Source organism: Eurytemora carolleeae, unplaced genomic scaffold (assembly GCF_000591075.1).
Source record: "Eurytemora carolleeae unplaced genomic scaffold, Eaff_2.0 scaffold156, whole genome shotgun sequence".
NCBI classification, from domain to species: domain Eukaryota; kingdom Metazoa; phylum Arthropoda; class Copepoda; order Calanoida; family Temoridae; genus Eurytemora; species Eurytemora carolleeae.
In genome coordinates this window covers 63,605-91,464 of record NW_019396479.1, presented here as the reverse complement: position 1 = coordinate 91,464, position 27,860 = coordinate 63,605, and the positions used below count along the sequence as shown (strand labels likewise).

Below are 27,860 nucleotides of genomic sequence, written 5' to 3'. Positions count from 1 at the left end.
TTATCTTAAATATAGTTTTGCCAGTTTCTAAAATCCCTTGTTGCGCTATAAACCATATCATTTTTCGTTTTAAGTTACAATGAAATACAATTTTTATATGAATGAAATGAAAACCAATCTGAAAAGAAGTAATAATAACATAAAACATTTTACTGTATTATTAAGTTAATTTCAATTGTATAAAGCATGGGAGAGGACACTAGAATCAGTATATGAAAATTTTGGAAAATTATCAAAGCTATCCTATTTTTTAAATATATTTTAAAGGGAACAAAAAAATATATATATTTTTAATAATAGTCTTTTTACAAAGCTGCGTTCAAATAAGATGATCAAATCTCCGAAATTTACTGCGTACAGCGCGCGAATACGCATTACGCTTGATTCTGTTCAGTTTTGTTTCAGCTGCAAGAGTGAGCGTAAGCAGTCGTACGCACGCACATTGTGCGTAAAGTTACCAAGTGAGTTAGAAAATGTAGTGAAATTGTGATTAAAATAAAAACAACTCTTTCTTGGCAACTAATAAAGTAAGTTTAAATTACGTATTCGCCATCTTTAAAGAATTAAAAAGCGAAATTTGTCACTTTCTTCATATTTTCCAAGATAAATAGATAGCACAACCTATCTTTTTTTTTCATTAAATCGAACACGCGGAAAACATTTTGAAATTGCAAATTTTGATTTACAATTTTTTTTGTATTTTGAAATAGTTGAAAAAAAGGTAATATGTATTACGTATATTTCTATTATGTACAATTACCAAATTTATATTTATATTTTTTTAAGAAAAATATAAAATGGTAAATAAAATTCAAGACATGATTTATCATTAAACATTTATAAAAATGGTTATTTGGGGGGGGGGGGGTTAGTTCTTTATATAAAACAAAAGATACAAATAACCAAGCTTTCAAAAAAACCCCATTTTTTATTTCAAAACTTTATTGTCAACCCTTGAAAGTATGCCCCCTCCCTCTTACCATTCATTTTCTCCATATGCTTGAAATTTTTTTTTTTTTTAAGTTTGGAACTAATAAAATAAGAGATTAGAATATTAGAGTTTGTGGCTAGAACTCAGTTCTGTAGAGGAACCTTTAGTTCTGTAGAGGAACCTTCAGTTCTGTAGAGGAACCTTCAGTTCTGAAGAGGAACCTTCAGTTCTGTAGAGGAACCTTCAGTTCTGTAAAGGAACCTTCAGTTCTGTAGAGGAACCTTCAGTTCTGTAGAGGAACCTTCAGTACCTTCAGTTCTGTAGAGGAACCTTCAGTTCTGTAAAGGAACCTTCAGTTCTGTAGAGGAACCTTCAGTTCTGTAGAGGAACCTTCAGTTCTGTAGAAGAACCTTCTGTAGAAGAACCTTCAGTTCTGGAGAGGAACCTTCAGCAAAATAACTTTTACTGTGCAACAAAAAGATTTCTCTTTTTTTATCTCTCGGATGGTAGTATCTTTGAGTATTATTTTGGTGAAAATTTTCTCTTTTGTACACTAAAAAGGGCCCCCCCCCCCCCTCCCACTCCCTTCCAATATTTTTTGTCATGTTAATATTTTTTTCAAAGCCGTGAAGTTAAGCTTCTTTAATTCGAAGAAAAAGAATTTGAGAAATTGCGAAAGTGTTTATTGGATATAGATAGAAAGTATATTTTTAATATTATAATGGGACCTTTATTACTTTACTAGCTTTGGATCCCAGCGTTGCCCAGGGGAGTCATAGTTAGTCGTAAAATTACAATCTTAGCTACTTTTCCCGATAAAAGTGAACCCACTCAATTTAGAATCTCAAAAACCAAGATAAGAACATTCCAGTGACTCTCCCCAATCGAAATTTGAGGCAAATCGGCCCAGAGGTTTCCGAGTTATGATCGGACAAACAAACAGACAAACAGATATTACAACTTTATATATATATACTATCTTGGGAATCCAGCTTTGCCTAGAGTTTTCCCTATACAAGTCAACCCAACCCTTGGTTCTACAGAGTTTCTCAATCAACATTTGAAGCAAATCGGTCCAGGAGTTCGCGAGTGATGAGCAGACATCCAAACACACTCGCAAACAGAGATTACTTCTTAATATATATATATATATATATATATATATATATATATATACAAAGATATCGTTTGCTGAATTTTGTTCCTCCTTTATATTTCTTGCAGCCCAATAGTTCTTCATTTTAAGCAATACTACCTGTTTGAGAACTAGAAAACTTTGGAAAAGTAAGGACGACTTTTTCACCTTAAATAGTCCAATGACTATGAGACACAGTAAACTAGTAAAAATATTTGCTTTGTACCAACATAAAATACAATTTTGTGGTATTGTTTTAATGTCGTCTTTCTAATCCACCGTTTTCTAAATGGTTCTCACTGTAAAAAAATATCCAAATACCAACCTATTTTTTACTTAAAAACTTAACATTTTGTTAAAAATTACTAAAACCAATTCTACTAACTAAATTCTATTCGATCAGAATTGAAACAAATGGGGATTCAGATTTTTTTTAGCGTAACAATCAACGAGGTTACAGTGTATAGAGTGATGGTGTACGCTAATCAACGAGGTTACAGTGTATAGAGTGATGGTGTACGCTAATCCTTTACTAATTGTACAGACCATTTACTCCACTTTCAAAAGTTACAGTACTCGGGGGTGATTTCTGAAAATATTTAAATGGAGATTTGTTTTCCTTGTAACTATTAAAATCCAATACTTCTTTATCGTGTGCAGGATTACATTTTTACATGAAGACGTACCATTACAGTCTTTTAGACAGCAATATTTCATCGTTAAGAAACTGTTCTGAGAAATTGAGTAAAATTAAAGATATACAACCTCCCATACACTTGTGCTCCGAAAGTGTACTGCATATTTGATGTCTGTACAGTATGAATAGGCCATAATCTCTTAATATCCTTTATCAGTAAACTATCCCAAGTGTACACTCAGGCTAATACAAACGGAGAGGTAGCTACCCCCTGGGCTTTCCAATAAAAGAGCTGCTTAGAATGCCCGATTCACAACTGTGCCTTTTAAATCAATTTATTTGAGCATTAATGAGTGAGATGTCGTCTTTTCCTTTAAAAAGATGAGGGAGATGTCGTCTTTTCCTACGCACAAATGTTAATTTCTGTGAGTTTCCCTTTTTTATCTTTACTGCATAAATTCACTATTTTTTTTATAAAAAATCGCCATTCAGCTATTCATAGAAAATCTAGGATATATCAGGAAATGAAAATGATCCAACGTGTCCGGATCCAGCAGGCACGATTAAAGGTTTAAAGGGTACAATTCTTTTACTTTATAATTAAAATTAAAATTACGTACACTGTCCCATTAAAATGATGATTTAGTTTAATTATGAAGATAAACAATTATAATTAATTAGGAAAAAAAGTAAAAAAGCTGAATAAAGTAAAATAAAAGTAAAATATTGCTTGTATTCAAATTTTGCAAAGACTATAAACCATGATATTTAGATTGACATTGTGTGCACGCATTCAAGCGTAGATATACGCGCACGCACCTCTGCACCCCCCCATCCCCTCCATGCACCATACCCCCTTCTAGCACCAATACCATCATACACCTCCCCCCCGTCCCTCCTTAGCTCCTAACACCATAACCGAAATTAACGAATTTTGATTGCTGAAATATATCTTATTTGTTGAATAATTATGATCTTAAACAATAAGAATATTAACGGTGATTCTTCCCCTCTAACCCCGCCCCTCCCCCCCCTCCATCAAAGTGCACCTAGTTAATACTACTTAACTACAAAGAGTGATTAGGCTAATAAACATTTGTGAGCCCAAATTAAAGATTCTTTTTCACTTAATAACTTACATTGTAATTTTTAGTTAAGCAAGCATTTCTAGATTTTAAAAAATCGGTAATTTTAAGTTTTGTTGAATCCGCCAAAATTAGCAAAATAAAAACAAATCCCCGTAAAGTAAACCTTAACTCCAGGGCTCTAGGTTGAAATAAACCCTATTTCAAGAATTGAATTGATTGCGGAATTTCCAGGACCTGTCAACATTTTTTAAGAAGGTATATTATACCCGTGGTGTCCCGTGTCCGGTATCTAGGCCTTGAAAAAATGCAATTCGGTGAAATGCCTGGTGCAATTTCTTATACAGGTATACAGGTCCATAACTTTGGGGTTAAGTTTCACTTTTGCAAAGACAGATGGGGGGGGGCAAAGATAGGGGGAGGGGGCAATACATGATTAAAAAAATTGATGATATAAAAAGACTAGTTATGTTTGTGTATGTAAATCGATATAAATAAATCAAGAGCAAAGAACAAAGAAACAAAAATGATGGAAAAGGAATTGAGTCTTTGTAACAAAATCAAATATTTAAACCACAATATCTTTAGAACCCGATGTTGTAAACCTTTGATATTTCAAACTCTGATTATTTGATTTAACAGAATTCATAGTTTGAAATATCAAAGGTCTACAACATTTGGTTCCAAAGATATAGTGATTAGAAAATCAGAGTTTGTGACAAAGACTCATTTCCCTTGTATTCCATAAGATTGCCATGAAATTTCAATATGTTACTGCATTTGAAATTTCGAAATTTTAACAACTAAATTGTGACTTTATAGTGCTTAAAAATTGCCTTTTGATATTTTTTTCTGATTTTATATTTATTAAATATCGATTTAATTTCGAAATAAAAAATGTATAAACAAATTGGGATTTTCTCGAGAACAATAAAACAAAAAGCTCAAATTTTTATCATGGTTAAAACGATTGCATGTCTCATTCTTAGACATTTTATTAGATTATCAACATGAAGAATTGATACTGAATCAAATTTCAGGACGCAATTCTTTAAATTTCCCCCCGAAATATATAATTTAACCCTAGGCTGGCCTAATCTAATAAAATTAATTTTTAATTCCCACCCAGTCCTATAATTGATAATTTATCATTTTTATCAATGCTAAGTGTTTATTTTTTCTATCTTTCCTTACTTCTATTTAATTGGTTTTTCTATTTGTTAATGTCCAAAATATTCGAAACGGCTAAACCGATCAGGCCCAAGTCAATGACTCCCCCCCCCCGGAAAAAAATCGACGAAAATCATCTGAATACAGAAATCCATGAAAACAAAAAATCTGCTAAGTTTCTTAGCTGTATGATTGACGAAAAAAGATAGAAAGCAATATTTAACTGGAGCCCGACCCGCGGCATAGTTCCTTATATATATCCATCTATCTATTTTCTTTCTAATTATCTATCTGAACATTATCCGTCTATCTATTTTCTTTCTAATTATCTATCTAAACATTATCCACATAATTAATTTTCTAATTATCTTTCTAAACATTAACCGTCTATCTATTTTCTTAGTAATTATCTATCTAAACATTATCCGTCTATCTATTTTCTTTCTAATTATCTATCTGAACATTATCCGTCTATCTATTTTCTTTCTAATTATCTATCTGAACATTATCCGTCTATCTATTTTCTTTCTAATTATCTATCTGAACATTATCCGTCTATCTATTTTCTTTCTAATTATCTATCTGAACATTATCCGTCTATCTATTTTCTTTCTAATTATCTATCTGAACATTATCCATCTATTTAATTTTCTATCTGATTATCTATCTAAACATTATCCATCTATTTAATTTTCTATCTATGATCTATCTAAAAATTATCCATCTATTTTATTTTCTATCTAATTATCTATCTAATAATCCTCATACCGGCCTTGTTCTATTTTTTACTTTCACAATCCAACCTTTCTGCGCATATATTAGCGCTTAAACTTTACGCGCACGTGCTTCTCATGGGTAGTGGGGTCATCGGGTGGGTGTTTAGGAGNGGGGGGGGGGGGGAGTGATGGGATATCTTCTGTTGATCTTTTAAGCAAATAATTTCTGGAAGGGATTGACAACACAAGCCATGTAAGTTACATCTAGTTTTTTCCAGGCTCGGTAATGGACAAATATAGCACATTTTCCTGCTTGTCCATGCTGTAGAAAGCTACAAGTTGAATTAAAACAAATTCGCAACATCAGGGTGATAATGGTTTTGAAAGGAAGATTAATTAACATCATCATCGTTTAAAAAAAATATGAAAAAAATGTGATCCGTAAAAAGAAAAAAAGAAAAAAGATCAATTTAAAATAAAATACAAATAGCCTTATTAAAAACCAAGCTGTTGGTTTAAAATATTATAAAAAACTTGTTCTTAAATCTTAATTTTTAGAAAATACCCCTTTTAAAGTTTATTTGATCTACTTTCACTCCTCCTCTCCTTTCATCCAATAAATTAAGCCTCCCACGAGTTCGATATTCTCCCTTATAAGATTTGTCCCTTATGCCTTGAGGATGGATTTACATACAAGTTGAATGAAACCCATGTTATCCTTGTCTGCCCTACGGTCGGGTTTACTAGACATGCTAGGGGTATTGAGGCCTATAAGTCTGGACAGCTTGTCCGCCAGGTCCCAGCTGAGCTAGTTATGAGAGGTTTTCTTGGGGGGGACGGGGCTGATCCGGTTACAATGATGGCTAGGGCTAACAACCTCCAATGTGTCCTGGATGATTGGCTTCGGCAGGTTTCCTTGGCATAGTAGGTAGGTTGGGCTGTCAGGTCCAGGGGGTGCACTCATTTTAGGATGTGGTAAGGTATACTTCTGGACTTCGGTTCTGCCTGCCCCTGGGTAATACCTCATCTCAGGATGGCCTGGGGGGCCGGGTGTCCACCCGATGGCGGTTTGGGTTCCCCAAAATGGGGGAGCTTTCAGATCCTTTTCCTGATATTCCTGATAAATATATATTTATGACATTTCCTAACTACCCATAGCCCTTTCTTTAGGTCTAAAACAGGGCTTTTATACTAACTGCCTGAGTCTCCAGGCACACTGCCTGAATGAATACTTTTTCCTGTAACAAACCAAAAATTAAGTTTGACCCACTTTCAGTTTTTAGATTTTAATAATTTTTAGCTTTCTGGAAAGCATATGATATAAGAAAACGAATAGCACAAGTTTTGCAAACAAATGCTTGGAAATTATTTGCATACAATCCGTCAAAAGAAATTTGCACAATTTTAGTTTTTTCAAAAATAAGTATATTAATCATTTTTTGGACATTTTTTTGCAAATATTTTTACCTTACAACTGGATTTTGCAAAAAAATACAATTTTTGCAAATTTGCAATTTTTAGCAGATTCTAAAAGTAGAGCATAAGAGCTTTCCAATGATGTATCATTAGTCTTAGATGGACATCAAACATGGGATTCAGAGGGTGGGGGAGGGAGGGGTCGTGGTAAATAATTTCGGGGGAAAAAATCTAGAACCAGTTAGAGCAGAATTTTGTCTCTTTTTTATATGTTTTCGCCAGATTGAAATTACTTCGTCATTTTACTAGTTGGTCTATGATCTGATCCCCTGACACCAGTACATTTTACTAGTTTGTCTATGATTTGATCCCCTCTGCCACCAGTACATTTTACTAGTTTATCTATGATTTGATCCCCTGACATCAGTACATTTGTCAACGATTAACAATAAGACCCCCCCCTCCATGTAATGTCGTCTTCAACCTAAAAGCTCCTCTCGGAGACGAGAAACCAAACCAAACAATTTCAGCCCGCTTTTCTTCTTTGTTCTCCGACAACGGAGTATAAACGTTTATTAATTGTGAACCACTTCAAAGTTAAGCAAGAATATTTTAATATAAAGAATTAGTGACCTTCCTCAACATTTAATTGTTACTCTTTTCAGAAGTTTTAATGTATAAAAAAGCGTCTTAGGACTTTTCGACAGTTAACCCACAAATAGGCAAATAGATCGTAAGAATCTTTTCATTATAAATTTGTAAACCCTTGTAATAATTATTTATCATTATTCATTTAATTTTTTTTAGGAAATAAAGAGTTTTCTGCATTATCGATTTTGATTTGAGGGTTATTCCTTGTCTATTTGTTCATCGTCAGAATCTTGTTCCTTTGCGACAACAACATTATACTAGTTGGTCTATGATTTGATCCCCTGACACCAGTACATTTTACTAGTTTGTCTATGATTTGATCCCCTCTGACACCAGTATATTTTACTAGTTTATCTATGATTTGATCCCCTGACTCCAGTACATTTTACTAGTTTGTCTATGATTTGATCCCCTGACACCAGTACATTTTACTAATTTATCTATGATTTGATCTCCTGACTCCAGTACATTTTACTAGTTTGTCTATGATTTGATCCCCTGACACCAGTACATTTTACTAGTTTGTCTATGATTTGATCCTCTGACACCAGTACATTTTACTAGTTTGTCTATGAGTTGATCTCCTGACTCCAGTACATTTTACTACAGTGAAACCCTTAATAACGAATACATCAAAAGAATTCATGAAATGTCTAATTCTTCACTTTCTGATAATGGAATGTTGCAGATATTTAGTTTTTGAATTAAATGATTATATGGAACTCTTTAAAACTGTTCCCGCATATTCATGGCTATTTATCTATTTTCGCAAATACTGAAATTTACGTAATATAGTATAAAACTCATTGAAAAATTGTCAAGACGACATTTGATAAATTCATTCGATGTATTCGTTATTAAGGGTTTCACTGTAGTTTGTCTATGATTTTATCCCCTGACACCAGTACATATTACTAGTTTGTCTATGAGTTGATCCCCTGACACCAGTACATTTTATTAGTTTGTCTATGATCTCATCCCCTGACACCAGTACATTTTACTAGTTTGTCTATGATTTGATCCCCTGACACCAGTAAGCATGATTATGATGCCTTATACCCACTACCTTCAAGACATAATATTTGCAGAAACTATACAGGGTGTAGCACTAAACATGTTATACATTCTAGTGTCTCCCAGGACTCCCAGGATTGAAAATCATAAAACATACAAGATGTCTCAATAAATATGCAATATAATGTAATCAATTTTGGAAATCTATTTAGTTTTCTTGAAAATTTAGAAAATAAATAAGAAATTTGAGTTCTGCATATCAAACACTAAGCAAATGTACCTTGACAATTTTTCATAAACCAATCTCATAAAATTGGCTAACGTTCTTTATAATAACAATTTCACGGGGCGCGTTTCGCCCTTTTTCGTTGGATATAAACTAAGCCGTTTGTCTGCCATCAGAGTACATTTCGTACCAATATCAATAACATTATTGCAGGTAATTGCCTGTCTAAGATTTTCAAAAACATTCTTTTGTTGTAAATTTTTAAATTCTGATCGGGTACTTTTTTAAAGTGTACAGTATTTACTGCATTATTTACAGTCCATAAAACAAAATTTTTTCAAATCATCTCTTTAATTGGAAAGTTAAATATTGTTCTAGTTGAAAGTTTTTGATTTCGATTTTTCTTTGTCATAAACTGTCCAATTAATTACCCCCTGCCCTTCTCACTAATACCCCACAGTGCCACCCCTTTACTTCAACACTCCCACCCCTGTCCCCCTGTTTTACTTGATGAAAACAACACATGATGACGGCAAGGTTACAAAACTAATTAGATTTCTTGAAATCCATCTCAACATTTCGAACAACAGATACAGTGTGTCCAACTAGGGTTTCCAATCGGAATTCAGTTGTGAGGAATTGCGCGCAAATGTCCTCAAATTACGCTGTATTGTGCGGAATTGCACTGAATTGCGCGGAGTTTACAAGGCTCGCAACTGCGCGCAAGTAAAATCCACTTTGCTTGGAAACCCGTCGAGACATTGTCCAAACAAACAATTGACAATTTAAAGACGATTTATTGAAAAATAAAGTTAAAATCCTTCAAAACAGTAAACAAACTGACTATACTGAGTTCCCCAATCAAAATTTAAGATCAATAGGCCCAGAGGTTCCTGATTTATCATCAGACACACACACAAACACGAAGACAGACAAACAGAGATTACTACTTTATGTATAATAGCTTGGGAATCCAGCGTTGACCAGATTACTCAATACTCATAGTTACTCCCGCCGTTTACCCGCACTTGATCGATTTTACCAGGAAACAAAACTTTCGAAATAAAAGTCGACCAACTCTACTCAGAATCTCAAAACCATGCTAAGAACATTCTCGTTGTTTTCCCGAGTTCCCCATTCATTTGAGGCAAATTAGTCAAGGGGTTTCTGAGTTATGATCGGACATACAGAGTTTACAACCTTATATATAGATATAGATATAAATATTCTTCCAATTTAAAAACAGTTATATTCATGCATATCTATTATTTGAAATGCCATTTTTAGATGGACACACTGTATAATGTATATAGTTACACTACTGCAGCTGAGAGTTGAAACATTTGGTCGACAAATTATATATTGTTAAATTATATATTGTTAAACGGCTCAAGGGTTTTGGGATTCCAGTGCTAAAGTGTTTCATCTGAATTCAATTTCAATTATTACAAATATAGAATTCAAGATTTTGTATAGTAATTTGAAAATATGGTCACTTGTGTACCCTTAAAGCCATCGAGGTTATAGTGTATAGAGTGATGATGTACGCTAATCAACGAGTTTATAGTGTATAAAGTGATGATGTACGCTAATCAACGAGTTTATAGTGTATAGAGTGATGATGTACGCTAATCAACGAGGTTATAGTGTATAGAGTGATGATGTACGCTAATCCTTTACTAATTTTATAGGCCATAAACATAGAGAATAGAATATATAGAGAGGAATTTATTGGAAAAAAGTGTAAAACGGCCATTTTGTTGTACTGTTTCCATACTGCAGGTGTACTTCACATATTTATGCTATATAACCTTGGAATATCATTATATAGAAAATCTAAAATTATTGTTAAAAGAAAACCAAATTATGAAATAGGCTGGTTTCATAATTGACCAATGATCATTTCACATAGACTCTATGCCTTCCACTTTACAAACGATGATTTTCCGTTATAACTATAAATCAAATGATGTTTTTATTCACCTAATTCATTATAAAGTTTATTTAACAGTTTAAAAAATTCGAAATTGAAATGGATAGTCTAGGGAACATACTGTATTAATGTACTCTACTGCATACAATTTGTGAACATTTACATGATTTGTACACTTTCTTCACTCCCTTTCAGGCTGAAAGGGACTGAAGAAATTCATACCGAGAGATTCGTTTAATTCCTCTCTATATATTCTATTCCCTATGGCGAAAAACTATACCGAGAGCGTACTGCATATTTGTTTATCATAAGTTGATTCTGGCCTAATCTATAGTTTATCAATATAAGTAAACAGTTGTAAGTGTACAGTACAGCTAACTGAGCACACAGGTGGAGAACTATCATCCCCCCTGTTTAAAGCTGCTCTGAGTGCCTTTTTGGCTTCCTTACTTATTTCCCCTTTCATTGGTTAGTCTATTAAATATCATACAATTGTCAGCATTTATATCAATACAATCAAGACGACTTTTAGATTTAAGTTTTGATTTCTAACAAGCTTTTTTTAGATTAATATAGAAACTTTAAATTGGCAGCTTCTCTTTGTTTCCATGTATTTGTATCGTTGCATGCTGTTTGAAAGATTTGTAGATACCAAAACTGAAATCGAAAGTTATTTTCCTTGTATTGATGTTTACGATAACGACCGTATAATGAATATAAATTAATTAATAATGAAAACATGAAGATATTTGATGATATAACAACCAATTAAATGATTATTGATTGATTTATTTCCAAGAAAATGGCAAAGGAAGAGATTGACATTATCTAACTTTCTAATCCTAATATCTTTGAAACTTGTTGTGAAATCTGCTATATCATATAGCCAACTTTTTAAATTTACACCATGCGGTTGCAAAGAATTTGGAATTGGATATTTTTTCTTTTTGCTTTTCTTATAAAACTTTTTAAAACATAATTAGTTTATATTATTCTGTTTCAGCAATGATGAGAAAGAAGGGAGGAGAAAGAAAGAACAAAAAGAGAAGATAAAAATGGATTTAAATCCGCATCAGACAGTCGTCCGACTGTCTGTGCATAATTCGTCCTGGCGACCACCTGGACGACCGGGAGCCCTGGGACGATTTAAAAGTGATAAAAATAAGTCGTCCCTTCTCCAACAAAAATTGAACAAATGTTACCGGAATAAATTTTTTTCCAATTTTACTAAAATGTTATTTTTCTCATCTTTGTTATCAACAGCAACAGCTCAGCTTGATTTAGGTAAGAATGGCTAGGGGGGGGGGTTGAAAAGGGTAGAGGGAGGGGAGATTGGGAAGAGAGGCGGTCTTGTATAATCAAAGAGACAAAGAAGTTACAAAACAATAGTTTAATAAAAACAAATTTTATTGATGAATGCCTTTATTTTCCAATAATGCGTCAATTCATGCGTGACGGCCCTGCAATGCGTACACATTTGCGTAAAACTAAAGGTTTGTTTAGAAGCTGCGTTAGTGCGTAACTATGTGCTAGGAGAAAGCGTAATTCCGCGCAAATCAGGTTAAAAACCGGTAAATTCAAGGTTGATCTTTGTGTGTCTCTTTCTCAAAAAATAGATTATTGAAACGGGTTTCAGAGTAAACGGATAGAAAAGGTTAATTTGTCCACACCTTGGGCTGGAAATTTAAAAGTAGCAGAATTTTATAAATCTTATTCTTGGTCAGCATTTATCTGCAGATTTTATTGTTTCTTTTTTAACACAAAATTTAATTAATTTTAAGGGGTGTACACCGGGTAAGGGTGGGTGGTTAGAGGACTATTGCCCCCCCCCCCTGTGTTCACTTCTAATAATCTTTATTTTGTTCTAGTCATATTATAATTACTTTAGCATCAGTTGAAAACCTGCAAACTTACGAGAAACGGAAGAAAATCAAACTTAAATTGAAATCTAAAAAGTTTTCAGTCGATCATAACTACAAGCGAAGAGCTTTCGAGAACAACAGCAATTTTTTGAATTTCTAATATCTGACCGGATAAATTAGTTTTAATCAAAATTTTAAAAATATTTAAAATTTTGTTTTCAATTTTAAGTTTTTCTAATTTTACTTACAAGCCGAAAAAAACTTGTTATCAATATACAATATTAAATTAATTTTTACATATGTATAAATGTATGTATGTATTTATGTATACATATGTAAACGTATGTTTGTGTGTTTATTTGTATGTTTGTTCATATGTTTATGTCTAAACATAAAGTCGTATGTTGAATACTAATGTGGGTATCCTGCATATTCTGTATACAACTCAAGGCATCAATAACATTTGTTGCCTTTGACCAAAGTTAATATGCAAATATGGAGGGTTTGGGTCGTCGGCTTGGTTGCCTGGACTATTATTTGTTTATTTAGATTGATGTTTGGGTGTTTCATGCGTACAGTTTCATGGGTACAGTTTTATATTTAAATGTATTAGAAATTATTAATTGTTAATTAGGCGGTTGCTTGTTCATTTGTTTAGTTTGGTGCATGTTTGTTGTTTTAGTTTAGGGCTTGTTTGTTAGTTTAGTTTGGTGCTTGTTTGTTTGTTTAGTTTGGTGCTTGTTTGTTGGTTTAGTTTGGTGCCTGTTTGTTGATTTAGTTTGGAGCTTGTTTGTTAGTTTAGTTTCGTGCTTGTTTGTTAGTAGAGTTTGTTGCTTGTTAAACAGTTTAGTTTGGTGCTCGTTTGGTTGTTTAGTTTGATGCTTTTTTTATTGCGTATTTTGGTGCTTGTTTGGTAATTTAGTTTGGTGCTTTTCTGATAGCTTAGTTTGGTTCTTGTTTGGTTGTTAAGTTTGGTGCTTGTTTGTTAGTAGAGTTTGGTGCTTGTTAAACTGTTTAGTTTGGTGCTCGTTTGGTTGTTTAGTTTGATGCTTTTTTGTTGCGTATTTTGATGCTTGTTTTGGGTTTTTAGTTTGGTGCTTTTCTGATTGCTTAGTTTGGTTCTTGTTTGGTTGTTTAGTTTGGTGCTTGTTTGGCTGTTAAGTTTGGTGCTTGTTTGGTTGTTTAGCTTCTTGGTGCTTGTTTGGTTGTTAAGCTTGGTGCTTGTTTGGTTGTTAAGTTTGGTGCTTGTTTGGTTGTTTAGCTTCTTGGTGCTTGTTTGGTTGTTTAGTTTGATGCTTGTTTGATTGTTTATTTTGGTGCTTGTTTGGTTGTTTCGTTTTTTGTTTTTTTGTTTTTTTTTTTTGTTGTTTTTTTTTTGCGTATTTTGATGCTTGTTTGATTGTTTATTTTGGTGCTTTTCTAATTGCTTAGTTTGGTTGTTTAGTTTGGTGCTTGTTTGTTAGTTTAGTTTGGTGCTTGTTTGGTTGTTTAGTTTGGTGCTTTTTTGATTGTTTAGTTTGGTGCTTGTTTGTTTAGTTTGGCGCTTGTTTGTTGGTTTAGTTTGGTGCTTGTTTGGTGCTTGTTTGTTAGTTTAGTTTGGTGCTTGTTTGTTAGTAGAGTTTGGTGCTTGTTAAACTGTTTAGTTTGGTGCTCGTTTGGTTGTTTAGTTTGATGCTTTTTTTATTGCGTATTTTGATGCTTGTTTGGTGGTTTAGTTTGGTGCTTTTCTGATAGCTTAGTTTGGTTCTTGTTTGGTAATTAGGTTTGGTGCTTGTTTGTTAGTTTAGTTTGGTGCTTGTTTATTAGTAGAGTTTGGTGCTTGTTAAACTGTTTAGCTTGGTGCTCGTTTGGTTGTTTAGTTTGAAGCTTTTTTGTTGCGTATTTTGATGCTTGTTTGGTGGTTTAGTGTGGTGCTTTTCTGATTGCTTAGTTTGGTTCTTGTTTGGTTGTTTAGTTTGGTGCTTGTTTGGTTGTTAAATTTGGTGGTTGTTTGGTTGTTTAGTTTGGTGCTTGTTTGGTTGTTTAGTTTAGTGCTTGTTTGATTGTTTATTTTGGTGCTTGTTTGGTTGTTTAGTTTGGTGCTTGTTTGGTTATTTATTTTGGTGCTGGTTTTATTGCGTATTTTGATGCTTGTTTGATTGTTTATTTTGATTCTTTTCTAATTGCTTAGTTTGGTTGTTTAATTTGGTGCTTGTTTGTTAGTTTAGTTTTGTGCTTGTTTGGTTGTTTAGTTTGATGCTTGTTTGATTGTTTATTTTGGTGCTTGTTTGATTGTTTATTTTGGTGCTTGCTTTTTCTTCTTCATTATGTGTTTGTTCATTGGTTTATTACCTTAATTAGTTTGTTTGGTTGTTTGATTTAAAACCTATCAAAAAGTTTTATTATGCTACATCAAATGCCCCTTTCCATTTTTAGAGAATTTTTATATTTCCTTTCTGTGCTCTTTGCATTACTAAAATTTGCCAAACATTTTTTGCTTAATTCCGTCTAATATTTTTCTTCTACTTGTGCATTACACATTTGTACGATAAATTATTAAACACAATTTATAGTTTTTGTTAATATCTGCTAGTATGTATCCTACAAAAACATATATTCATGTAAAATTGTAATTATATTTCTAAAGTTTATTCATGCGTAAAAACATTTGCGTACTGCACGTAATTTCTCATACCACTATACGTCGGACTTTGTATATACATTTGCGTATCTCGTAAAGCACAATACGCATAAATTTTTATCAGAATCTTAAGCGTATTATGCATTAAACCCCCAACTTCGTGTAAATGTAAATGCGTAAACGCATAAAGCGAAACAATACGTAATGCGTAAATATTAAATCGTCTAGATATGGGTTCGGGATTGTCTGATAGTAGAGTACAGGAGAGAAGTAACCTTGAATTCAAGAAAATAAGGTGAATATTATTAAAGGGATAAGGTGAATATTACTAAAGGAATAACGTGAATATTATTAAAGGAATAGGGTGAATATTATAAAAGGGATAAGGTGAATATCATTAAAGGGATAAGGTGAATATTATTAAAGGAATAAGGTGAATATTATTAAAGGAATAAGGTGAATATTATTAAAGAAATAAGGTGAATATTATGAAAGGAATAAGGTGAATATTATTAAAGGAATAAGGTGAATATTATTAAAGGGATAAGGTGAATATTATTAAAGAAATAAGGTGAATATTATTAAAGAAATAAGGTGAATATTATTAAAGGAATAAGGTGAATATTATTAAAGGAATAAGGTGAATATTATTAAATGAATAAGGTGAATATTATTAAGGGAATAAGGTGAATATTATTAAAGAAATAAGGTGAATATCATTAAAAGGATAAGGTGCCATGTCCACCATTTATTTATTGCTAACATTTAAAAAAAACTATTTGCTTTACAATAACGTTAAATACACATATCATTTATTAAATAAAATGTCGTCTACCTATTCCACAATTATCAGTGTCCTACTGTAACGTTTATCAAATATGTTTATTATTATTTTTTTAATTGCAAATTTTTTATTGTCCATAAATAAGAAACCATACAGTGCATGAATTTCCCATAACATTTAATTGATATAATAAAGTTTATTTATTTGTTTATGTTTAATCATTTATTGAAACCGGAAATAAGAAATTAAATTAAAAATCATCCATTTTGTTTTTATCATGATTTTTTACCTTCTATTTAATTTTAAAGGGACTGTCAATGTAACTGTAATAGGCCTACTACTCGATTTGCAACGGTTCCCTTTAATTATTGAAGATGTCGAGTCAATTTAATTCGTTTTTTATTTTGCAAAAATTTACTTTTTATAAAATATTTCTACCAGTATTCCTTTAAAATTCGGTGATGGTGATGGACCAAACCTCTATAGAGTAAAAAAAGTAGATGTTAGTTCCACATTTATTGAAAATATATTTGGGTCTGGGTTGACCCTCGTCAGTTCTAATGATATATTAAGTATTTCTTTGTTTTTTAATATTATGTTAAAAAAAAACAGAATATTAGAGACCACACCTTTTTTTCCTCCAAAAAAAGAGAAATTTTCCTTAATTATCTATCTGTCTAAACCTACAGTGAGAACCAGAAAAATGTGGAATATGAAGACGATATAGAAGTAATACTTAAGTATGTTTGATATCCCTATAACCCAGCAAATAGTTTTATTTGTAACTTTTAATTCACTTATTAAGTAAAATGTTTACAATGCAAAATTTCTTTATTACATGTACATTGGACTATTTAAAGTTATTTCCTGAGTCTAAAAGTCGTCTTTCTATTCTAGAGTTTTCTAATTCTCACTTAGTCTAACTTTGAATTGTATAATCACGGGAAGAGAGTTCCTGAAGAAGTACGAAAGAAAAGGGCGTCATGATTTCATTATTTTTTTTTAGATGGGCCCGATCTACAACTGAGGCCCCGGATTTGTTGTTCTCTGCTGATGGGTCCGCAGAACATACGGAGCGAGTCCTTTTTAGTCCTGAGAGGACCAGGGTCCAGGATAGGGCGGGACAGGACGTGGTCCGAGCTGCGGAAAATCCGGACCAGTTTCCTAAAGCGTCCTTCCTGGTCCCTTTCGGACTACGGTTAGTCGCATCGGACGAAAGAACATTAAGAAAGGTAAACAAAATAATAGTTTTGGTAATTTCCTAGAGAACGATTTGTATAATTGATCATGTGGCCGCAGCGCACGGCTCCCTAGCCTGTCCTAGCCGCGGCGCTCGGCCCCTAGCCCTTTCTAGCCGCAGCACTCGGCCCCCTAGCCTATCCTAGCCGCAGCGCTCGGCCCAGAAATTGTCTTAACCTAACCTAACCCTCAATAATAAAAAGTAAATATACAATATTGATCGAAGGGGGAGAGGGGGAGAGGGGGGTCCAAAAATCGTTCTCTAAGACGGACCCGTAATTTTTACCCTACATTTGGGGGGTACTTAATATTCATGTGGGGGGGGGGGGTTTTATAGATCTTGATCCAGTAAAGCTAATGTGCTTTATTTTTATAACCATACAAATAGGTGAAACTCTAAAATAGTAAAAACGGTTGACATATAAATGCTTAAAGTGTACAGTATGAACCATCATCATGGATCAAACTCTTTTTAAAGAACCCTCGAGAAGAAAGGAGAATAGGAATTATCTTTAGATAAGTTATCTGAGGTTTTTTTATTAATAACTTTTTTCATTTTTCGCAGCCATTTCCTTTAACCTAAAAATTAGCTCAATTCATTTCTAATTAAAACGTCATGTTGTCTACACTGTAAGTATTTCCTAGACTTATTTTGACGAAATAATAAAAGTTCTGAACGCCCATAAACTGCAGAGAACCCGATTACTCTTTACAAAGTCTAATCATTATATTTTCGCAGTCTATTGTAGGAAACCTTTGGTATTTTAATCAACGAATTTTGTTGAATAAAATTTGAGATATTAAAAATTTTCCACATCTGGTTACGAAGACATACATATACATAGGGAATAGAAAATTATGTTTTAGCACAATGGAATTGAGTTTTTGCAACACACTCTGATTTTCTAATCCATATATCTTTCCAACCCAATGTTTTAGACCTGTGATATTTCAAATTATGAATTTTATTAGATCAATTAATCTCAGTTTGAAATATCAAAGGTTTACATCATTAGATTGGAAAGATATAAGGATTAGAAAATTTCGATGTGTGGCAAAAACTCAATTCCTTTGTAAGATCTGATTTTCTTTAAAAAGACAAGTTTAAATTTTTACATTTAAAGATTCCAACATGACAAGTTACAATCAATTCAATGCATGTATAATTTCAATAAACATCGGTTAAAGTTTTGATTAAAATCTCAAGACATATTTCCTCGTTTAGACCTTTGCAAAATTAACAAAAAGCAGTCTAGAGTCTAGTTCAAACTACATAACACTGGTTGTAAAAATGCTTTAAAAATGTCTAGACTACATTTTGCTTCGAGTTTAAGGAAATCTAAAATAAGGGGGAAGGGGGGGGGTTGCTACAAGTGACTGGTGACGTCATTTTAAAAAAGTGACTGGTGACGTCTCCATTTACAGATTGACATATTCGATTTACAACGGTACTCTTTTTCGGATCAAGCATGAATGAGATTTCCATCTTCGTTCTCTTTAAAATCATATTTGGTAAATGTTATTTCTCTTAAATAGTGCCTTGCTGATTTCTGCTTTAGAAATATTGGAGAACATTATCAGAACTGAACACTTTTCAAGTTTGAAAACGACGATATCTTTAGCATTATTGATCAGATGAAACTGTAAAGGGTACTTTGGCAGTTCCTTTAAAGATTTTCAAAATAAATCAATAAATCAAAAAATGTTAGTGTTTTAACATTGAACTGGTGTAAATATGGGATAATATAGATGGCCACATTGATGATAGATTAAATATATGAAAGATAAATGTATAAATATATAAATAGATCGATATAAATTATTAAAATAGAAAAAAATATATATTTACAATTCATAATTAGATTAATATACGAATAAGATAAATAAATATATAAATAAAAAAATCGAGTTTATATTATGTAGATTAAAAGTGTTAAAGATCTTTAAAAAAATGCGATGACATTTTTTGGATAAAAATAACGAATTTTATTTTTACGATACTCTTCTAGAAAGCGTTAAAATCTAAAAATTACAGTTATTCAGCTCTCCGATTTTTTCTTTTTAAATTTGCCTTTTTTAATATTCGTTTAAAAAAAATTAAATTTAAATACATACCATAATAAATACATTTACGAATAACCGATTGTAATCAACTACATATTTATTTCAACTACAATATAATCAACTACATATTTATGTCAACTCTGCTTAACTGAGAAAACGCTTATCATCCTGACAGATAGAACATTATCAATGAATAAAAGACATGAAATTATGTCAAAATGTCGACATAAAAACAAGATGCTTCTAGTATGTATGTAGTGTGATAAAGTATGGTATTTTTAACATCATGTTTGTTTTATTGTATGTATCTATATGTAACATTGATTTGAAAATTAATTTAACATCTCGTAAAAATCCGCGAAACATCTGTAAAAAATTCTCCAACCATTCATACTGATGATTACATAAACATGAAATAAGCATGAAACAATTTGTTTATGAATAAAATGTTATAAGAAGATTGTTGCGTTTCAACTGATATTTATTTTTTTGTATATTGAAAATACTCAGTTCCTTTGCACATGATTTAATTGAATGTTTTCTTTCAGCCTTGTTATTTATATAAAGTGGTTGAATCATAGATAAATAAATAAACATAGATAGCTTATGCACACAAAATCACCAAGAATTGTACAGTCCGCAAACTCATACTTCTAGGGGTCAAAGTGTACTTCAATAATAAGCGGGATGGTTTGGTGTTTTAATGGATTTCATAATAGAGTGTAAAATAACTCCGGGATTTGAACAACAATATTTCACTGAGCAATATATCATATTGACGAGAGCTGAAGAAGGACATGAGAAGGACTAAACTAACTTAAATTTCTCTCTACAGAACTCATGTTCACCACAAGTACTCAATGACATGAGAACAGCCAATGTTCACAGCCGACCTAGTTAATCTATATAATAGGAATATCTTTAAAACATCTCTGTATATTTATATCTTTCAAGATGAAAAATGTCGTCTTATGCGCAATCTATCTTTATCTAAGGGTTAAATGAAATGTCTGTATTATGTATATTAATATAATGGTAAAACAAGAGAAGGAAATGAAATGTCTGTATTATGTATATTAATATAATGGTAAAACAAGAGAAGGAAATGAAATGTCTGTATTTTGTATATTAATATAATGGTAAAACAAGAGAAGGAAATGAAATGGCTGTATTATGTATATTAATATAATGGTAAAACAAGAAAAGGACATGAAATGTCTGTATTATGTATATTAATATAATGGTAAAACAAGAGAAGGAAATGAAAAGGGCAAGCTAACAACAATATTAAAAAGAAAACCCCGAATCACAATTGTCAACCTTTTGTGAACGCGGAAAATATGAAAATATCAAAAATATCAGAAACTGTTCTAAATTTTAGATTTTGTGAAAAGTAATCTAGTAAATTATAAAATTTTGAACTTGAGCCAACATGTGAAGTTTACTCGCAATAAACATAAAATAAGTGTGCATTGTATAGTACTTGTCAATACGGATTTTATGACAGAAATATAATAGAAAATGCGTTTATTAACATTGAAATAATATTCTGTAATTACATGTGTGACCCTCTATTTATTAAGTGGTATTTTCTGATTACCAATGGCGGCCTCAAAGCTTTATATGATCTAAGAATCCTGTTGAAGTATCCATTTCCTATGAAAATAAATTTTTTTGGCTTCTAAAAAAATACCTACGTATTTTTGCTACAGAAACATTGAAGTTTTTGAAATGCAGGGTCAGTTAAATTTACAATTTGCAGTCCCTTTAAACAATAAAATTGTAAATATTGAATTAAAATGATAATGTAGGAATTAAAATGATAATGGAGGAATTAAAATGATAATGGAGGAATTAAAATGATAATGGAGGAATTAAATTGATAATGGAGGAATTAAAATGATAATGGAGGAATTAAAATGATAATGGAGGAATTAAAATGCCTAATAACCCGCGAATATAACATTGATTTAAATGCTCATATCATTTATTTTATCTATTTAACGAGGCCAAAGTTTTCCAACAAATCATAGAAAAGTATCAATTTAACAGGATTTCGTTTAACTATCTAATAAAGTTTTAAACTCATTTTTTTGTCTCTGCTGTATGAATCCGCACTTTTACAGAGAAACCTCAATTTAAACTTATAAATTTTCAGAAAGAGAAACAAGAATAACATCGTCAGTTTTGCTCCAGGTTTAACGGGTATCATTGTGAATTCTGTAATGCACCTTTTTAGATAAAGGCTATCTTAAAATTATTTTAACAGTCCTTTCAACAGTCCTCCTCAGAATTATATTGCATTTTCTATATAAAATTATATAGCCGGAGTCTACACTAGTGGATATTTTAACTGAAAAGCTAAGATTTAGCAACCCCCCCCCCTGTATGTAATTGTAGAATAAATGCAGAAATTAATGAATGCTGCCCAAAGAAAACAAGTCTTAGCCATTGCCCAATATTCTAATGTTCTAGTGATGCAAACTGTAAACCAGAAAAAGGTTGGAGTTTATACCGAGGGGGGGGGGGGGCCCCAACGGAAGTGAAAAAGGTTAAGCCCTGAAACTTTAAAAAGTAGGGATTGTGAATAAGATTAACTATTAAATGTATGTTAACTATCATATTTGTATTTGATGCTTGAAAAAGTATAACGCATTTTAAAATCCTAAATTTCCGTTCTCCCGCCTTCAAATCATTAACAACAGATAATAATGCAGGTTGAAGCCTAGGGGTTTATGAAGTAGCTATTCAATCTTGTATACGGATATGTATATATATAGATCTTCAATCTTATATATATATAATTATTTATAAATATATATTTATAAATAGATAAATTGATGATAGATCGAATAGATGAATAGATATATAGAATATAGATGGCCACATTGATGATAGATTAAATATATGAAAGATAAATAGATGAACACATAAATAGAAAAGATAGATAAAAAGAAAAAGATTATAATATATAGATTAAATGTGTTTTTGCATAAAAAGAAGAATAAGATAAATAAATATATAAATAAAAAAATCGAGTTTATATTATGTAGATTAAAAGTGTTAAAGATCTTTAAAAAAATGCGATGACATTTTTTTTTATTATATATATTTTTATTCAATCTTATATATGTAATTTGTTTCTTGTATTTTTCACATTTTTAACAAAACGTTTACCTTTAGAGAAAACCCTAACATTTTGTGCGAAATATTAAAACTTTAAACATTTTTGATAGAAATTGCGAACAGAAGTTTAGGATGTGAGATATCAATAACATTCTGTTCATAATATCGAAATGCTTTCGGTTATGCGACCCTAAAAACAGCATATTTTTATTGCAACATTTTTTATCTGATTTAAAGTTTTTTTTGGGGCCCGAGTGTATTTAGAGGATCGATTAACTATATTTACGTCTAATTGTTCCTTGACTTGCCCCTCTAGGCTGATGGATTGATAATTCTACTGACCGTAATTCTATCTTTAATTCATAGGGTTTCAGGGCAAAATCGTTGTAAGGGACTGTTCATGTAATTATCCCTTTTTTTGTAGAGTGACATGTTCCACGCTCCTCTGACCTCTAAAAGTAAATTAAACCTAAAGTCTGACCGCGTCAACCTTGTTGCACCGGCTAGTCCTATTGAGTGTCTGCTTTATTTACCCAATGTCCGGGCGATAGAGTACAAACTGGGACCGGAAAGGTTGACACGGCTCGGAAATTCAAATGTACTACGGCTGCCCGTGGTTCGATTCACAACAGTACCTTTCAAAGCTTTAAATAAAGGATTGTTTCCAATTGTGGATTTCTCTTTAAAGGACTTGTGGATTTCTGCTACAGAAGCAATGGTGGAACTTGTGAGAATTAAACTATTTCAGGCTAGGAAAGGGATAGAACTTAGTGACCATATAAAGGTTCTGTTGTGAATGAGACATGTTCACATTTTAAATCTCTCAAAGTAAAATTAAAAACATGACTTTTCTGTTGACTATTAATCAATTCACAAAATGATTTTAATGTAATGAAAGACATAAGTCTTGCTGTAAATTTAGTATTTTTTTATTGCCCAAGATTTTATTTTTAAACGCTTGAATAGGTATTCATGGGGCTAAAACTTTTACAACATTTTAGGACTAAATTATTTTGAAGTTAAAAATTTTGTGCGAAATAGTGCAATTCTAAAACACTATTCAACTGATCAAATGATCAACTGATCAACTGATCAATTGATAAACTGATCAACTGATCAACTGATTAAATAGTGGCAACCAATTAAAATGTTAGGAAGGTAGAGATAAGATAAAATAAAGGATTTACGCCCAGTGTTCATCCCTCTAGATTTGAAAAATCCTTTTTTGAACCAGACATATTAAATGTTATGATGTAAACATTTTTTTGCTTACTAATTGTAATGCGGGGGGGGAGTCTGTGTTATAGACAGGATGGAGTGGGGGTATAAAGATTACAGATAGTCAATATAAAACATTCCAAAGATGGGGAGGGGAGGGTTAAATATTCTAGGCCTTACTTTTAAGTGTCGTGATGTGTTAATTAAAAAGATCATTGCAACAAATTTTCATTAACTTTGAGTCAACTGTGAAAAGAGGCAATCAAATTATTACTCTTAGGTTTTGAAATTTTGAGATTTAATAACTTTGTAAAATGCTGGATAATAGTAATACTAAGTAATACTGGCCTGCCAGATAACAGCGTGTACTGGCCCGATCCTATGGTACAGTACGTCTCCTTAACCAAACTAACATACGTCAGGGGTCAATTTTCTTGCCATAGTCCTGTCGGAGGGCTTACTATGACAACTCCCATGGCGCGTTCAGACTTTTTACAGTACCCGGCCTAATCCTAGACCGACCCCACTGGCTTAGTCCACCGTGGGGGGACAATAATATTTTGTGATGGGTTATGTAGGTAAAATTAAATATGCATAATAATACAGTAAAAGGGACTATCAACGGAATTTGAAGTTACGATCCAGAAAGAGTGCAGCAACGGTGCCCATTAAAACCTGTAAACTTTATGAGGATGATATCCTAGTTTTTCTATCTTTATATTTATTTTTCTGCTTTAAAGGGAGTGTTCGCGAAAAATGAAAGGGGGTATACTTAAGGCGAAAAATAATCGCTTTTGATCGCTACTAATCTTACTTCTATCTGTTGCGTCTATAAGGAGAAATTTGTTATATACGACTTATACTGAAGAACGCTGCGTCCAAACAAATTCAGAAAGTTGCAATATACGACTCGGAAAAATCAAATTAATGTAAAAAAATTCATTCAGATATTACAATCTATAGTCATCGATTATTTTTCGACGCATTTCGGGTTTGGACAATATTCTTCTTCGTCTCAGAAGATAAATCTGCTTTTTTACAGAAATCGTAGGTAATCAACTTTAAGCTGGAGAAGTAAGGATATTTCACTCAAAATGGAAAAGATAAAGATTTATAAAGTATCGAATTGTGAATGCTTAAATTTAACAGCAAACTGTAAATTTCGATCAAAATTTGACCAAGTAAAAATTAATTTTTCCCTTTTACTGTATATACACTTTTTTGTCAGCGGATATATTCTTAATAAAAGTATAAAAGAGATTAACTTAATTAAATTGAAGAAACAAAACGCATCTAGCCTGGTTAGTCCAATATGGAAGGACCATTTGAAATGAAATGTTAATTTCCTGTTTAAATACCAAGGAAAAGGGGTTTTCAACTTTATACCTCATAAATATATATACATGTAGGAGCAGGTTGCATACACGAAATTCAGGCCTGGCTAATTTAGGCCTTACTGTCTAAACTTAGGTTAATGCAAGCAGAACCCTAAATTGGCATGTTATACCGAGGGTTAAACAGGGTGGCCCAAAAAAAATAATCAAGATTTTTATCACTTGACAGGGATTTTATTAGTCAAAAACGTATTGTTTTGAGCGATATTGACTTAAAGCTTGATTTTAATTTCTGATTGTAACTTTTTTTGAACACTCCAAGNGTGCCCGAAAATATTATTCAAATTTCTTGTAAACATTAAATATTATTATATACTACATGCTAACCCCCAAGTTCCTCAATTAAACCTCGGGGTGCGTCAACTATTTACGTATACCTACTCCATCAATGCGTATGTTGTGCATATATCCTGGTTTTCAAACTTAGAGTTAAGAACATTTATAAAATGTAAAACAAATTGATAAAACGAAATTTTACAAATTTGATAGATAGATAGATAAAGTTTAATGCTAAAATACATCTGCGTATACAGAACGAGTTTACAATTACAAATTGATGATTTTGAGTATAAGTATAAAGCAATTAGGTGGAAAATATATTGTCCATAGCTCTTGGCTGTTTTGATTTTTTTGCCACATAATTTCAATATTAATAAAAAAATATTTTTATCTTATGCAAAATAGTTTATATATTAATTCGAATAACTAGAGTTTAAAATAATTTTCTGACATGTACACAACAAAAAATTAAAGCATATCAAAACATATCTAATTAGTTTTACATGAATAGCAATTCGGTTTAAAACACATTGTAATGTTACTTTCAAAAAGAGAATTTATTAGTCTATTTTTAAATATACTTAGAAAGTTGCTTCTATTTAAGAAGAGGGCTTGATGGTAATTTCTGTAATGACTGAGCTCATATCGAGAATGTCAAGTTGATCTTTCAAAGTTTCCAAGCTTTTTAAAAATGTTTTCAAAAGATGTAGGAAGAAGTTTATTTGTATACTTATACATAAATATAGCTTGGTTAAAGTCTACTAGATCATTGATCTTTAGAATCTTATACTAAAGGAAAAGAGGATCACTATGAGATGTGGCTTTTGAGTTATCAATTAATCTTATTGTACGTTTCTGTAAAATGTGAATTTGTATCATTTGTGTTTTCCCCAAGCTGAAATTTCTATATATATGATCGAAATAAAGAGTTTGAAATGGTTAGTTTAATAATTGCGCGAAGAGAAACGCTAACATTGAGTAAATATATTTCATTGGAAACCTAACAGAAATTGTAACTACAGCGCGTTCTAAATTTAATGCTTAATTTTACTTTGAAATTGAAGAATTTTAATCCTTATAGTTAATAAAATTATAATAATTATTAAATTCTTAACTTTTATTTTATTTCAGTTTGAGGCTTTGGAGGAAATCATCAAACCGTCGAATATCCGAAAACGAAACTTCAGCGCCTCCATCTCCTCCGTTACATCGGAGACAAGCATTGGGAACAAGACCAAGGACATGTCAAACAACGACCTTGACGAGTCCGTCACCAAGGATAACGAGGACCTGTCCCCCGAAGACTCAGTTATTGCGGATTTATCCCGTGGTTCCAAGATCCGGTTGATTTCAACCGCAACGCCAAAACAGTCGGAGGACCGTTCGCGGATTTGGATTAAACGGACAACCGCTGTTCCGCCGCAGCGGAGTTCTAGTGTAGAAAAACGAGGGCGAGTGAGGCTTCGTTCTCATTTGGGTAATACTCCAAAGGTTACAACACACCTGCCGAACCGGAAGGAAGAGGAGAAATCAGGGTTAAACGACGGAGAAGGGGAAGAGAGAGGGGCGAAAAGAGACCGAATGCGATCTTTTAAAATAAGGTACGAAATAGTTTATTTTTTCATGTCATTAAATTTATCTTGTAAATATATCTTTCTTGATTTCAGACGCCCCAATAACACTACAAGTGATATTGTGACCCCTGAAGATGGTATTGACACCCCTGTGTCGGATCTAGAAGATGGTGGTGTGACCTCTAGTCCTGATGATGGGAGAGATATGAATCAGAACAATACTCACAACGCAGCCATACAGGTAGATCACAGCTATTCTTGACATAAACAATCCAACAATATTTTGACACAAATGTTTATCAGGAGACAACTTCGACAATGACTTCATCGACCTCTACTCGCCCGTCGACAACCTCTCAAGCATCCTCAACATCATTTTCGTCGACATCAACAGCGTCAACAGAATTTTCGACCGAGAAGTCGACAACAGAAATAATTCAACTATCAGGACTCATGAAGGATTATAAAGATATTGTTCGAGGTGTCCAACCAACAACAACAACAATAAAATCAACAACAGATAAGATAGATGAAACTACATCCACAACCACAACAACTGCAACAACTACAACAACATCAAGAGAAAACGAAACTACAACCAAAGCAACCCCTTCTACAACTTTTAAATCAACATCACCTAAATTAACCACAACTACTTTAAGCACTACAACAAAAAACAATACAGTTGAGGAAACAACTACAACAACAACAACAACAAGAACAGCAACTACAACAACAACAACAACAACTACAGAGACAAGCCAACCTGAATCAACCTCCAGGTAG

At 32.3% G+C, this 27,860-nt stretch overlaps 1 protein-coding gene across 1 annotated transcript; it reads left to right on the top strand.

Moving 5' to 3' along the window:
- Positions 1-410: 410 nt before the first annotated feature.
- Positions 411-27,860, top strand: LOC111704038 (serine-rich adhesin for platelets). The gene is made up of 7 exons (XM_023476149.1): positions 411-527; positions 11,918-12,198; positions 15,625-15,691; positions 17,187-17,412; positions 26,632-27,101; positions 27,168-27,315; positions 27,378-27,860. The coding sequence occupies exons 2-7, from the start codon at positions 11,970-11,972 to the stop codon at positions 27,858-27,860; spliced, it is 1,623 nt and encodes a 540-aa protein (XP_023331917.1). The 5' UTR covers positions 411-527; positions 11,918-11,969.